Source organism: Trachemys scripta, chromosome 2 (genome assembly GCF_013100865.1).
Source record: "Trachemys scripta elegans isolate TJP31775 chromosome 2, CAS_Tse_1.0, whole genome shotgun sequence".
Lineage (NCBI taxonomy): Eukaryota > Metazoa > Chordata > Testudines > Emydidae > Trachemys > Trachemys scripta.
The window spans coordinates 26,739,006-26,754,249 of record NC_048299.1 but is presented as its reverse complement, the minus strand read 5'-3'; the positions used below and the strand labels follow the sequence as shown (position 1 = coordinate 26,754,249).

General features: G+C 41.4%; 1 protein-coding gene across 4 annotated transcripts in view; it reads right to left on the bottom strand.

The window, feature by feature from the left end:
* Positions 1–15,244, bottom strand: part of CUL2 (cullin 2) — a 98,926-nt gene that overhangs the window by 11,102 nt on the left and 72,580 nt on the right. For all 4 annotated transcript variants that reach the window (XM_034760088.1, XM_034760087.1, XM_034760086.1 and 1 more), the window contains 3 exons: positions 10,232–10,298; positions 8,127–8,329; positions 3,044–3,145 (listed from right to left, as the gene is read on the bottom strand). In XM_034760088.1, coding sequence (XP_034615979.1) covers positions 3,044–3,145; positions 8,127–8,329; positions 10,232–10,298 — 372 coding nt within the window. The remainder of the gene's footprint in view (positions 1–3,043; positions 3,146–8,126; positions 8,330–10,231; positions 10,299–15,244) is intronic.

Genomic DNA, 15,244 nt, shown 5'->3' with positions numbered 1-15,244 from the left:
AGCACATATTGTAATTGCGTGTTGTTTCTGTATTATCTATTTCCAGTGTGTCTTAGATTTCTGTATTAACAATACGATAACACTGCAGAAATTAGCAAGGGAAAAAGATATGCTGGAACTGTTAGATCTTTGGACATTTTAGGAGGTGTGGAAATCAAACAAATTGTGGGATAAACACATTCGCTGCACATTTCTACAAGAGTGATCAGCAGTCAAGTAGCAGACACTATAAAACACCAACATTTTTATCTTGAGAGCTGAAATATATTGAAATGAACAGAATAGTTCACACCTCTCAAAACTATTGTTCCATGCTGTTCACTCAAGACAACATCACACAGTATTCTAGTTCACACCTAGCTCACAATTTCAAGCTTAATCTTCAGAGCTATGAGGGTCAGAAGCAATTTTTAAAAAAATAAAGTTTACATTCTGGAGTACAATTCTGTGACAAGGAGCAGGGGGAGTAGATTCTGCATTCACAGACCCACTGAATACTTGGTGCTTCAGTTTAAGTTAGAGAAACCCATTCGTCACAGTTCTGTAGTTTTAGATAGTTTCAAGAATGGTTTTGAAACATAAAACATTCAGTCTGATAAAAATAGGCACTTTTGAAATCTTCAGTGTGAAGATTATCTCCCTTTTCTAGCAGTAGTAAAGGTAAGGAAAGACATTCTGATACAAGTTTCTGAGTTCTGATGTTTTAAAAAGGGCCATATTGAGTAATCCTTTCAGGGCTGTGATTAGGTTCTAAGATATTTTTGTTTAAAAAGCAGTAACAAAAAAATCTCTGCCTTAGTGGACATGGAATGCTAAGATCAGAGCTAAGTGTATCTTCATGCTCACAACTTCAAATTTAATTATATACAGAACTGAAAATAGCAGAGATTTCACCATTTCTTGGGTTTGTTCTTTCTAACAAAGCCACATATCCTACCATTTATTATAATATACTGCATTCCAAGTAGTGGATGCTACCTTTAATGAAGACAAACAAGTTAAAGGTATTAAACAATAACAAACATGTTACAGTATTAGTCTGTAAAACTATAGATTTCTTTCATTAATATAAGAGATACAGATACACTTCAGTACTTGAAAAATGGAAAAACATTAGCGTAGAATTCATACTTTAGTTCCAAGTTCTTCAAAAGACAAAAATCTTCCACAATTAATAAATGTCTGGAATTATGACTAGATAATAAGGATAGGTTTCATTAAGTGACTCTTGTCTATCTATGACTGGTGAATTTAAAATTTAGCTCTACTCAAGTTATAGATTGACTGAAGATCACAAAGACCTACTGACAGGACCGGTGCTACCATTAAGGCAAATTAGGCGATTGCCTAGGGCACCAAGATTTGGGGTCGCCAAAAAGCAGTGCCCCCGATTTTTTTTTTTGATTTTTTTTTTTACAGCGTTCCTACGCCCCTTCCCCGAGCGTGCGGTCGCCGCTCCACTTCTCCCGCCTCCCAGGCTTGCAGTGCCAATCAGCTGTTTGGCACCGCAAGCCTAGGAGGGGAGGAGAATTAGAGCGGGAGCGGCATGCTCAGGGAGGAAGCGTAGCAGAGGTGAGCTGGGGTGGGGAGCTGCTGCACGGCTCCCCGGGCCGGGGGGGTGGGGAGCTGCCGCGGGCTCCCCACCCCAGCTCACCTCTGCTACGCCCCCTTCCCGAGAACGCTGTCGCTACTCCACTTCTCCCGCCTCCCAGGCTTGCAGCGCCAATCAGCTGTTTGGCGCTGCAAGCCTGGGAGGGGAGGAGAATTAGAGCAGGGGCGGCGTGCTCAGGGAGGAGGCGGAGCAGAGGTGAGCTGGGGTGGGGAGCTGCTGCACGGCTCCCCGGGGGGGCGGGAGCTGCCGTGGGGGGAAGGGGCGCCTCAGGGCGGAGGGGGGAGCTGCCACGGGGTGGGGTGGGGTGGGAAGGGGCACCTCAGGGAGGAAGTGGGGGCAGAAGGTGGAAGTTTTGCCTAGGGCGCGTAACTTCCTTGCACCGGCCCTGCCTACTGATATATTCTAGACAAAGCGATCTCCCTTTTCCATCTGTAAATAAGGACAATAATTGTGGCAACTGATGGACTTTGGAGAATGTTAACTAGCAAGTTTTCTCAGAAGGAGCAAAGAGGTGCAGCCTTTTTGGTTTGTCAACACTATCTGGCTATATATAATATCTGAGTCTGGGGAATAAGATGGCTCTTGCATAAGGCTAGGATATCTTTATTAGCAGTATCTGAATTAGCTAAGCCTCTGAACATTGTTTAGGCAATAAAACACATCAAGGAGTGCATTAATGGGCTAATGGTGCTTGCTTTAGGTGGACGGTGAGGCATGAACACTTTCAACCAACCATCTGAGAAGTGCACTTATAGCTTACTAATGCACATCTTATGGGAGCTTATTCATATCAGAACATGGCTCATGATTCTAAATTCAACTTCTGGGGTAATTTTTTCCACCAGAGAAAAATTTCTGGTCCCGGTAAAGAAAGAACAACAGGGGAAAGTTTATACTGACTTTTTTTTTTTTTTAAAACAGTATCTTAAAAATGTTTTATTGATACTTGAATTTTTTTAAAAAAATTCTCTTTCCTTCTTTGGGCTTGGGACTCAGAACCTCACCTCCCTTCTCCCATGAACCCAGCTGCCCTTTCCAATAACCATGTTAGACTTTCAGTTTGTACTGAAAATAGTAAATTGAGATTCCAAATTAGTTTTTTCCCCAATAGTAAGTGGTCCTCTGGCCACAAACTGCTGATGAAAGGGCAGTCAGTTCCACAGGGGACAAGAGGAGAGTTTCCCCTCCCTTCATATTTTCTGCCCATAGCTCTTCTGCCAGCCCCAGTCATCCTTCTTTCCCTCTGTAAAGCCTTATGTCCACACAAACCTTGCACTTAACTAATATATTTTTAATGGATGTTGTTTAAAACCCTTTGTAGATACACTTGCATCTGTTTACACCAGACTTGCATTAATTTAGATGAAGTCATTTTTAAATAACGCTTTTATTAAACGGTTGACTTTTTTATATATATTGAAAAATACTTGCCTGTGGTGTGTCTTTCTGCATTGATGTGGTAATTTTAAATTTTGTTCGTTTACTACTGAAGTTCATATTTAATGAAAAAGTAGACTCTGCTTCTATATCTTCCTGCAATATAAAAAAGCATTTGTGTATTTTAACATTCATAAATGTTGCCAAAAAGCATAAGCAGCATACACATTTTTTAAGGACTGCTAACAATTTATGGGGAAAATTAAAACACCTAAATAGGACTCTGACCGTGCATATGAGGAGTCTATTGCACCTTATTAAAGTTTTGAAATTCTAAAGATCCATTTGAACGGAGTTCAACTTTTCTCATGCTACAGCTTATTTGGGCTGGAAAGTCAGATTATTTTAGAACCAAAATAAACAGAAAGAACGCTACCATATATAAAAACAGTATTAATCAGTTCAAACAATGAAAGTAATTTTTTTCTATTACTGAAACTACTTGTTTTAGTATTTCTAAAATACAATTTGGAGAGACTTTTTTGAGAACACATAGTGCATTTAAGCCAAGAGAGGAGACTAGGATTTCCATTTATCTACAGAAGAGTTTTGGGGAGATTGACTGTGGAAAATAAAGCTTTCTATATATTGCATGGTTTGCTTGCATAACAAAGAAATTAACACCTACAACATTTTTATAGTTGTAGTGTACATGGTGATCCAACTATGGGTTCTCCCATTATTCTAACCCTAGCTCTTTCCAAAAAAACGTATCTGTTTTTATCCCCTCCAGGCTGGATAGCCATGCTAGCTGTTCACTGTGCTCTGGAGACAATGTGTCTCTAAACTGTCCAGAAGGATGACATGTAGCATGAGCACCTATCTTCTTTACCAGTTTCCAACCAAGTAATCTGTACAAATACTACCAATTCTCCAGCCACAGGAAAATGGCAAGTTACTGGGCTCCTTCATAGAGTACTTTGGAATACTGCCTAGCCACTGGCTGGCTCACATGCCAGTATTTAGAACACAGGAAGTTAAGCATGTCATTCGATAAATATTAGATAGCCATTTTAATTTCACATTCTACAAGAAATCTAGCTTATTAAATTAATATTTTTTGCCACTGAGGCACAGTGTGGGAAATATAGTAAAGGTTAAGGATCAGCAGTTACAAGCAATATAGCATATCAAAAACTAAACAGTTTAAGCACAATGCTAAATATAAATCAGAACAAAAATACAATCTAGCCAAAAAGCCACTAGGAAGAAAATTATTAGATTGAACCAGTGAATCTATCACCAAGGGGGGGAAAAGTTAATTTCCTGGCTTTTTGAACTTGAACAGAAAGGAAGTATGTTATGTAACATACGTTGTGCTTTGCATTTTCTTTCCTAACTGTTGTTCAGGCCTTGGCTACACTCGCGGATTCACAGCGCTGCCGCGGCAACGCAGTGAAGCACGAGTGTAGTCGCGCCGCCAGCGCTGCGAGAGCTCTCTCGCAGCGCTGCAAGTACTCCACCTCTCCGAGGGGAAGAGCTTGCAGCGCTGCGAGCGAGCGAGCAGCACTGCAGGCCTGATTACACTGGCGCTTTACAGCGCTGCACTCGCTGCGCTGGGGGGGGGGGGGGGGGAGTTTCACACCCCTGAGCGCAGCAAGTGCAGCGCTGTGAATCGCCAGTGTAGCCAAGGCCTCAGATATTCAGATATTCAGGTTCAGATATTGGTAAACTATTTGCAAAACAGAAGTAGGTGCATTTCACTGTTTCAGCACCCTGGAGTTCACCAACTTAGTAATAATAAGTAAGCTGATTGAATGTGCACAGCTCAGCTTTTTCTTTGTTTGGTGGTGTGAAAGGAAGACATAATTAGTACAGGTATTTTGGTCCATGAACCCTCTAGCTAAAGGACAGATGCATACAAAAGTAAACATAACCAGAAGGAAATATTACAAAGCTATTGTATTCCCCTTCCAGTCAGAAGTGATGTTAAAAAGATATCTTTTTAGTTAGTGGGCATAAAGTATCAATTGGAGGTTCCAGAAACAGGTAATTATGAGAAGTATTATACATGAAAATTAGAGATAGACAAGACCAATTAGATCAGGGATTCTCAACCTTTTTCTTTCTGAGGCTCCCCCAACATGCTATAAAAACTCCACGGCCCACTGTACCACAACAACTAGTTGTTTCTGCATATAAAAACCAGGACTGGCATTAGGGGATAGCAAGCAGTGCAATTGCCTGGGGCACGCAGGAAGCTAGATTGCTCAGGCTTTGGCTTCAGTCCCAGGTGAGAGGGCTCAGAGCCCCATGCTTCAGCTCCATGCACTGGGACTTCAGCTTTCTGCCCTAAGCCCTAGTGAGTCTAACACTGGCCCTGCTTGGCAAACCCCCTGACACCTGCTCATGCCCCTCCTCCCCCTCCAGGGGTCCCCGGACCTCTGGTTGAGAACCACTGCATTATATGATCTCGTCCAGCACCTATCATGGTAGAACACTCTCATGACAGAACACGTATCAGATAGTAAATATAGCATTTCTCTCATATATGCTACCTATTTTTTGCAAGCCTTTGGTACCTTCAACAAAAAACATTTTTTATTTCATGGACTACTTTATTCTAAGGATCAGAGGGGTAGCCGTGGTAGTCTGGATCTGTAAAAAGCAACAGAGTCCTGTGGCACCTTTAAGACGAACAGATGTACAGGAGCATAAGCTTCTGTACATCTGTTCGTCTTAAAGGTGCCACAGGACTCTCTCTGTTGCTTTATTCTAAGGGTATGTCTACACTATGAAATTAAGTCGATTTTATAGAAGTCGATTTTTTAGAATTCGACTTTATACAGTCTATTGCATACGTCCACACTAAGCGCATTTAGTCGGCGGAGTGCGTCCTCACTACCGCGGCTAGCATCGACTTACAGAGCGGTGCACTGTGGGTAGCTATCCCACAGTTCCCACAGTCTCCGCTGCCCATTGAAATTCTGGGTTAAGCTCCCAATGCCTGATGGAGCAAAAACTTTGTCGCGGGTGGTTTTGGGTACATGTTGTCAGCCCCCCCCTCCCTTCCTCCTTCCATGAAAGCAACGGCAGACAATCGTTTTGTGCCTTTTTTCCGGGGTCCTGTCTGCCGGACCTGCTCAGGCCACTGCCTGCCTAGATAATTGGAACCCCAGGCAGGCAGTGGCCTGAGCGGAGCCGGTGCTCTGGGGCTCCGTCCGCCGGGGTCCCGCTCAGCTGGCAGACCTTGGTGAGGTCGATCAGGGGTGCCTGGACAGACATGGCTATCCTCCTCTTAGAGTACTGAATGGGAGTGACTCCAGGTCATTCTCTTCTTTAAGTTTCGTCTCATGGAGATTCAGTCCTGCCTGTAATATCATGCGAGCTGGAGGCTTCTGCCTCAGGTTGCTCTCTCAGCTGGCAGTACCGCGTGATCGTACCTACCCCAGCCTGCACCTTGCTCCCATGGCTCATGAAGCCTGGACAGTAGTAAGGAGCAGTTCAACTTGTGGAATGACAAATCCAGAATGAAGGATTGCACTCTATGGGCCACGGTAAGCTTATTTCAGAATCCTAGATAGTATTTAGTCCCTATAAAAGGCTTCATGAAAATTTCCCCCCACCCCTAACAAAAACGTTAATCTATCAGAGCAGTTGAAAGGGTAAGGAACTTTAACTTAGAGAGAGCTTCCATAGTATTTAATTCATAATTCAAAGTAAAATTTCACAGCGCGGTCTGTTCTAAGACTAAAAATGCAGAAGGGGAATCAGAAAAAGGAACAGTAACCTGTTTCCACCCGGTTTCGTGTGTTAGGTGAACGTGATCACCACACTATGGGGCTTCTCTTTTTTTGCCACAGACTTTGCCGAATGCACAGGAATGTTTTCTCTAGCTACAGAAGCTACCTAATGCAATGTCTATATCTAAGGCCTTCTTGCTCACAAAGTGGTCATGCCCCCGCCCAAGACTGACACAGCAGGGTGCACATGTGACACAGCGACCTGTCTTGGGCAGGATCGCTAGTGAGGCATGATACTTTTGCTGTTAAGCAAACACAGCAATTCTTTCCTGTCCTCTGCCACTGAATGCCTCCATGCATTACGCTGTGCCCTATTAGTGCGGGAGGACTGCATGAGCTCGGAAAACAGGTCATCGCGAGTGCGGTTTTTTTGCCTTCTAATCTGCGATAACCTCAGGGACAGAGATGATAGGGGGAGCGTAGAAACATTCTGGGGGGACTGCATGGTCACCTGTGCTGCTGAGTTCACCATGCTGACCAAACAGGAAATGAAATTCAAAAGTTCCCGGGGCTTTTCCTGTGTATCTGGCTAGTGCATCTGAGTTCAAAGTACTGTCCAGAGCGGTCACAATGGAGCACTCTGGGATAGCTCCTGGAGGTCAATACCGTCGAATTGCATCCACACTACCCCAAATTAGACCCGGCGATGTCTATTTCAGTGCTAATCCTCTTGTCGGGGAGGAGTACAGAAATCAATTTTAAGAGCCCTTTATGTCGACAAAAATGGCTTCGCCATGTGGATGGGTGCAGGGTTAAATCGATCGAATGCTGCTAAATTCGACGTAAACTCATAATGTAGACCACGGCTAAGACTTTAAGAGACAATACTGAACAAGTAGTTTGGTCCCAGGATCTGGTCAGTGCCTTTGCACTCCCTCCATCCCAGGCCACAACAACTATTCTTTACTCCAAAATCAGCCTGGCTCTAGTGGAGCTATGCTTACCGAGTTTTCACTGATAGTCATTGCCTCTGAAGCCATAAAGGGAAGATTTTGCACACAAAAGGGGCTCAGCAGAAAAAATAATACTGCCTCAGCTGTATTACCTTTTCAGCAGATCCTGCTGGCATACAGCCAGTGTAAGGAATTTGGATAGCATGTCTGTTAGTCTATCCTCCCCACTGGTTATTCCATCCAGAGGTGGCTGCTCATGCCTTCCCAAAAGGGATCTGAGAACAGGCATAGGGGACAATAACATGGATCTAAGTGAAGGGCAAGCATTTTTTTTTTTTTTTTAAAACAAAAACAAAACAAAACAAACCAAACATCATGAGAAGATAGAAACAAACCATGACTGGAAATGTTACACATTCTCTTTGTGACGTTACAACATACCTTGTCTAAGTCATGGTTGATCATTTTGACATCAAGTAACGATTTGATGGTTTTTGTCAGTTCCTTCTCATTCATCTGTGTGCTATCCTGAAGCTCTTTATAACTGACAGTTTCACTGTTGTTGAAGGCAAGCAGTACTGCCATTTGGTATGTTGTGACCATGGCTACATAAGGTTTACACAAATAGTTCATTTTTACTTCACCTGTAGTAGTAATAATAATAATAATAATAATAGTTTCATAAACTGGTATAATAAGTTTGCAATTATGTTGTAAAGTCATAAGACTTGATTATTACAAGCTGTATGTGCAGTCCTGGACACAAGGTACTGTAGATGTGCATACGAATCAGGGATTTGCACTTGTACACATGGCTATGTGGGTGTTAATCTAGCGGTGTGTGGGTGCATACCCAATTTGTGTAGTCATTTTTGTATGTGTGTATGCAAACAGATCAATGGACTTATTAGCTAAAAATTCAGGTCAACAATGTATGCTATAGGTGTGCAATATGTTTTAGAGATGAAGTGAAGCCTGCTAATATTGCACTTGGACATGGCAGAATTTCATTTATAGTAATGAAGAAAGTGAATCCCAAATAGTTTCAGTGCATTACAATATTAAAATTGCAGTTAACGTTGGCTTACAGTAAAGATGCTTAGTGGAAAAAAGAGAAATTTCTACAATGGGCGTTTTCTGAATATTATAAGTTTCTTTACATTTGCCTTGGAAAAAAATAAGCACAGGAGAGAACTACCTGAGAACTTGTTGGGGGGGGGGGGGGGGGGGGGTAGAAGTAGACTAATGGGGATCCTCAGCTGTCATGCCAGTGCATGTATTTGAATATTGAATACTGCTGTGTGCTACTCTGATTTCATCATTCACCTTTAAAAAATAAGCTATGGTGCTCAATTATTAAGGAACCATTACTGAATGGTTTACTGAACTATTGGAAATATAATGCAAATGATTTATATTAAAATCATTGCTTAATTAATGCTACAAATCAAAGTAGTAGAATAATATATATATATATAATTAATTTAGAATGAGCAGGGAAAAAAGTAAATCAATTTTATGGCTCACAGAACTAATGGATAATAAGCTAAGTTCCCTCTAAGCTGCACAGCCATGCAGCAGGCTATCAAGGGCCACGCAGGAAGGGAGAAGTGCTCCGGCCCAGTCCCCACAGAGCTGCTGCAGCCAGGGAGAGGCGTCTCTCAGCCGGCCCAAAGCTGCTGCGGTGAGAGAGGGCTGGGGTGAGTCCTCTCTCCCCACTGCAACCCTGTGGCAGCCTGTAGTGCAACCCCCTCATCTCCGGCCCCACCCCAGAGCCCTCACCCCAAGCACCTCAACCCTCTGCCTCAGCCCTGAGCCCCCTCCCGCATCCCGAACCCCTCACTCGGCCCGCCCCGCACCCAAACTCTCTGCCCAAGCCCTGAGCCCCATCCCACACTCCGAACCCCTCGGCCCCACCCCTGCCACACATCACTTCCATATTGGTGCACATAACAAAATTAATTCTGCACACGGACATAAAAAATGAGAGAGAACACTGATAATAACAATATATATATTTTTGAAACGGCTTCCTCCTAGTTGTGAATCACAGAGCTGAACCTCATGCAACAGGCAAGAGAAGCCAATTTATTACTAATTTTTTTTAAATGGTAGCTGGCAATTTAACTTAAATTGGTCTCACTTAAAACTTTTATACTCATGTTAAGCTAAAAGGCCAAGTAGTATAGAGCACTTAGCTGGTTGAAGGTCAGCTCGTTGGTTAATAACCCAGAAGTTCTGCCATGGACTTTTAAAGCCTACAATGTACATCAAATTTTTTTAAACCATTAATTGGATGTAATTAAGTATATGCATAAAATGTAGATTATAAAAGATTAATTAAGAAATGCTGCTTGAGATAAGGGCAAAACCATGTTAATATACCTATGAATGTAAAAATGGCCAAATGGCTTTATAAAAAACTTTGTTCCAAATTGGAAAGGAGTTTAGGTAAATGTAGAACAGAAAATTATTTATTGCCTGTTATGTGAAGGATGTGTTATTTTGTAAATTTTCAGTACATCAGAAATATACATTTATTTTACCTGTACAAAGATAATGTAACCAAGTAAGCTTCCTCCCACTGAAGTGCTGACTGTAAAATAATTCAAACTGTAAAACAAAAGTCATCTTCAGTTAAATCACTTATAACCTTAATAATTCATTGTCACGCTACTACCATAGCAGTAGAGAAGAAATACTAATTTAATATTCAGCATTTTGTACCTACACATTTAAAAATACTACACAGTATTTCTTCATATACTGACAAGATGTAAGTTAAAAAAATTGAGTTTTTAGTTTTGACTAAAATGTCTTAGCCAAACATGTTTAAATCTACATATTATATTTTGAAACCTAAGACTTTAGAGACTGAATATGTCAGAGATGACACCAAGAAATCATCATATGAATTAACAATCAATGCTGTAGCTCAGTATTGTTCAAATACAAGTGCTGTCAATATTGATCCCAAAAGAATAATTGATAAAATTTGTATAACAATTATCATATTTACTATTATTATAGTATTAATTAGGGTATTAAAAGTGCATTACTACTATTACTGTTGTTACATTGTCACTTCTATCATCATATGCACAGTATAATTATATTTGTAACCTTTCCTTTGATGCAATCATAATCCTTTATACACTAATTTTGATTCACTGTTTCAATCAAATTAGAAAACCCACTTCACCTGTGTTTTGATATAATTTAGCTAGATCTAGATGTTTTCATGGATGTTGCTATTAAAGTGAATCATATATAATGATTACATATTATGATATATACACATTATTTATGGTGCTGCACAAATATGGAAACAATCTAGATTAACATCTGAGAATAACTTGCATCAATAAAGAAATGTAAAAGATACTTCAGGAAATGGACTATAACATCATGTACTAACCTTACTGCTTACTCATAATACATATGATTTAATAAACCACATTAATGTTTTAAATTTCTCAGGTATGAAAATTCGAATAAACAAAGGATTTTCAACACAAATTAAGAGGTCTGGAAATGCAGATCAAGAAAGTTCCATACAATTAATTTATTTTACATTAAATTTATTCTAATTTCAGAAATTTATTGTGCACTACAAGTATGTACCCATTTTTATGTTACCTATTTATTTTAATAAATAAAGGAAGTGGGTGCTTAAAGAAGTGTTATTGTTAGAAAAAGCAGCTTTTATTTAATTCCCCAACCTCAGGGGTGATGACTTCTCAGAGCATAGCCCACTGGCAGCCAGAGATTACAAAAGAATAAAAGCTCAGAAGAACAATTATTTTCTCTTAATGATTTCTTTGAAGCTGTTTTGAGCTAGCTCTAAAGAGATTTTGTATCTTCCTGAAGTAAGCAAAATTAGTTGTAAGATTCTATTGACTAAATAAAGTCAAAAGAAGAATGCACCATATTTTGATTTACACAACTCTAAATTGCATAAGGAAGTCAGAAATACAAGTAAAAGCTGTAGCTAACATTTAATTATGCTTATCTGCAAGAAAAAAAAAAAGGACGAAGTCTAGTAGCAACATGGCCATCAGATAATCCCCTCATTATTATTCACAACATACAACCCTTAAAAAGCAAACAGTGTCCTTCAAAAGCATCAAGGGTGGATTGAATTCCCCTTTACTGTTGCATTGGCCAGCCTGTGTGGATCATATTAGTATTGTTTCACTTTGCAAACAGTTAAAAATTAAATTTCAACATCCCAGTGAGAGTTAAACTAAGTCCCAAAATTAATTTTCAAAGCACAAGAATGCTACAATTTTCCATAAGAGGCATTAAAAAGGAAGAGCAAGATATAAGCACAGTGAATTTCTGAATAATTCCATAATGTAACTGAAGCCTACATCCCCCTGAAGTAGGCACTTTTAAGACTATTTGTATTAGGCTATTTTGACTAAATATGACTAACATATTTAAGTTATTTAGAGAACCCTGTCAAATGTTTTTAAACATGTAATAAAAAAGAATTGGTTCTAACTCTTTTTAAATAGGTTACTTTTTAATTTTTTTTTTTTCCTGGAAAGCAAAAAACACTTGGCAATCCAGTTTCCTCTCTTCTCCTTCCCTACTTACATTTTATATCATTACATTTGCTGCTATCGTGTTTTACTAGACATGTGCTTACTGTTGATGAGCCAACAAAGGCATTATGTAAGCAGATTAGCTCTTATCAAAAGTAAGGGCCTCATTTCTTTCTACTAGGCTGACAAATTGAGCAGGACTAACCATCACCAAGTGCAGATAGTGCAATCACACCCACTCCACCCCAGTTTTCAGAGGTGTCTCTGTGGAAGCAAGGTTAAAGTGCAAGCAAATTTCACTACTATTTTGATGTTTATAGAGAGTAATATGATCTCAGGCCTGCCACAACGGAGTTATCAAGATCTAATTGCCAAGATTATTAAAAATGAGTAGTGACTGTGGGTGCTTCAATTTCTGGATGTCCTCACTGAATTTGAAGATGTCTGATTTTCATGAAGTGCTGAATACCCACCACTTGTAAAATAGTCTCCTTTTTAAGGGACATCAAACTAGACACCCAAAAACTGAAGCACTTAAAATCATCAGTCTCTTGAAAAATCGCTGAAGAATATTCTTCAACACACTGATAATCTTGTTCATGTCTTCCTCCTTTATGTTTTTACATACATTTTAGTGCTTGTGAAAGGTGTCACATTGAGAGCTCTGGAAACTGATTTTTGGTGCGACTATTTTAAGACATTTTATTCCCCTTAAAACCTATAAACAGACTACATTCAAAACTTTTTGCTTAAACAACCCTTTCAGCGGACAGGGGGCTGCAGACGGGAATTTGACAGAGGGAGGCTTACGATGGTTAGGAAGACCCGCAACACCTGTGCCAGCACTGCTTCTGTCTCCTCCACCTGTGCCTGTAGCCAGACAGAGCGCCTGAGCATGGATGCTTCTACCCAGATCCTGGTGTGGTTTTGCAGAGACTGTAACTTGCAATTTCCACTTACTGATATCCAGGCTGGGGGGACCATCCAATGTGAGAGGTGCCTGCTGGTGGAATCTCTCAGGCCGTAGGTGGGAGAGCTACAGGAGGAGGTGGCTAGGTTGAGGAGCATCCGAATCCACGAGCAATTCCTTGACAGTGTCCATGTGGAGACAGCTGAGGTAGCTGTCCCAGTACACAGGACTGCTGATACACCACTGGTGGAGGAGGAGATGGCTCAGGGTGGACACTAGCAGCTGGTTACTTCTGGCAGCAGGCAGCGCTCCACCCCTGCTCCGAACCCTCCTGCCATGGTAATAGGTAACTGTTATGCTCTTCTTGATACAGGAAAGAAGGAATCACCCCCTACAGTAAAGGAGGAGAAGCCTCATACCCTAAGGCTGGGAGGTTTGCTGCCACCACTGCGAATAGGAAACGTAGGGTAGTGGTGGTCGGAGACTCTCTGCTGAGGGGGACGGAGGCGCCCATCTGTCGCCCTGACATTTCATCTCGGGAGGTATGCTGCCTGCCGGGAGCCCGTATCCGAGACGTTACGGAGACATTGTCGAGGATTATCCAGCCCTCTGACTACTACCCCATGCTACTCATCCATGTGGGCACGAATGATACTGCGCGGTGTGACACTGAGCGGATCAAGAGTGACTACAGGGCTCTGGGAGTACGGGTGAAGGAGTTTGGAGCGCAGGTGGTATTCTCTTCGATTCTTCCTGTCAAAGGTAGGGGCCTGGGCAGAGACAGATGCATCATGGAGGTGAATGCCTGGCTGCGAAGATGGTGTCACCAGGAGGGCTTTGGCTTCCTAGACCACGGGATGCTATTCGAGGAAGGACTGCTACTAGGCAGAGATGGCGTTCACCTTTCGAGGAGGGGAAAGACCCTATTTGGACACAGACTGGCTAACCTAGTGAGGAGGGCTTTAAACTAGGTTCGACGGGGACAGGTGAGCAAAGCCCACAGGTAAGTGGGGTTGGAAACGAGAGGGAGCATGGGCTATATTGGCAGAGAGAAAGGAGGGTCAGGACAAAACTGGGAGGAAAGATCAAACCAGGATCTTAGATGCCTATATACAAATGCGAGAAGTATGGGTAATAAGCAGGAAGAACTGGAAGTGCTAACAAATAAATACAACTATGACATTGTTGGCATCACTGAAACTTGGTGGGATGATACACGATTGGAATGTTGATGTGGATAGGTACAGCTTGCTCAGGAAGGATAGACAGGGGGAAAAGGGAGGAGGTGTTGCCTTAAATATTAAAAATTTACACACTTGGACTGAGGTAGAGATGGACATAGGAGACGGAAGTGTTGAGAGTCTCTGGGTTAGGCTAAAAGGGGTAAAAAACAAGGAAGATGTCATGCTAGGAGTCTACTACGGGCCACCTAACCAGGTGGAAGAGGTGGATGAGGCTTTTTTTAAGCAACTAACAAAATCATCCAAAGACCAAGATTTGGTGGTGATGGGGGACTTCAACTATCCGGATATATGTTGGGAAAATAACACAGCAGGGCACAGATATCCAACAAATTCTTGGACTGCATTGCAGGCAACTTTTTATTTCAGAAGGTTGAAAAAGCTACTCGGGGGGAAGCTGTTCTAGACTTGATTTTAACAAATAGGGAGGAACTCGTTGAGAATTTGAAAGTAGAAGGCAGCCTGGGTGAAAGTGATCATAAAATCATAGAGTTTGCAATTCTAAGGAAGAGTAGAAGGGAGAACAGCAAAATAGAGACAATGGATTTCAGGAAGGCAGATTTTGGTAAGCTCAGAGAGCTGATAGGTAAGGTCCCATGGGAATCAAGACTGAGGGGAAAAACAACTGAAGAGAGTTGGCAGTTTTTCAAAGGGACTCTATTAAGGGCCCAAAAGCAAGCTATTCCGCTGGTTAGGAAAGATAGAAAATGTGGCAAAAGACCACCTTGGCTTAACCACGAGATCTTGCATGATCTAAAAAATAAAGGAGTCATATAAAAAATGGAAACTAGGACAGATTACAAAGGATGAATATAGGCAAACAACACAGGAATGCAGGGGCAAGATTAGAAAGGCAAA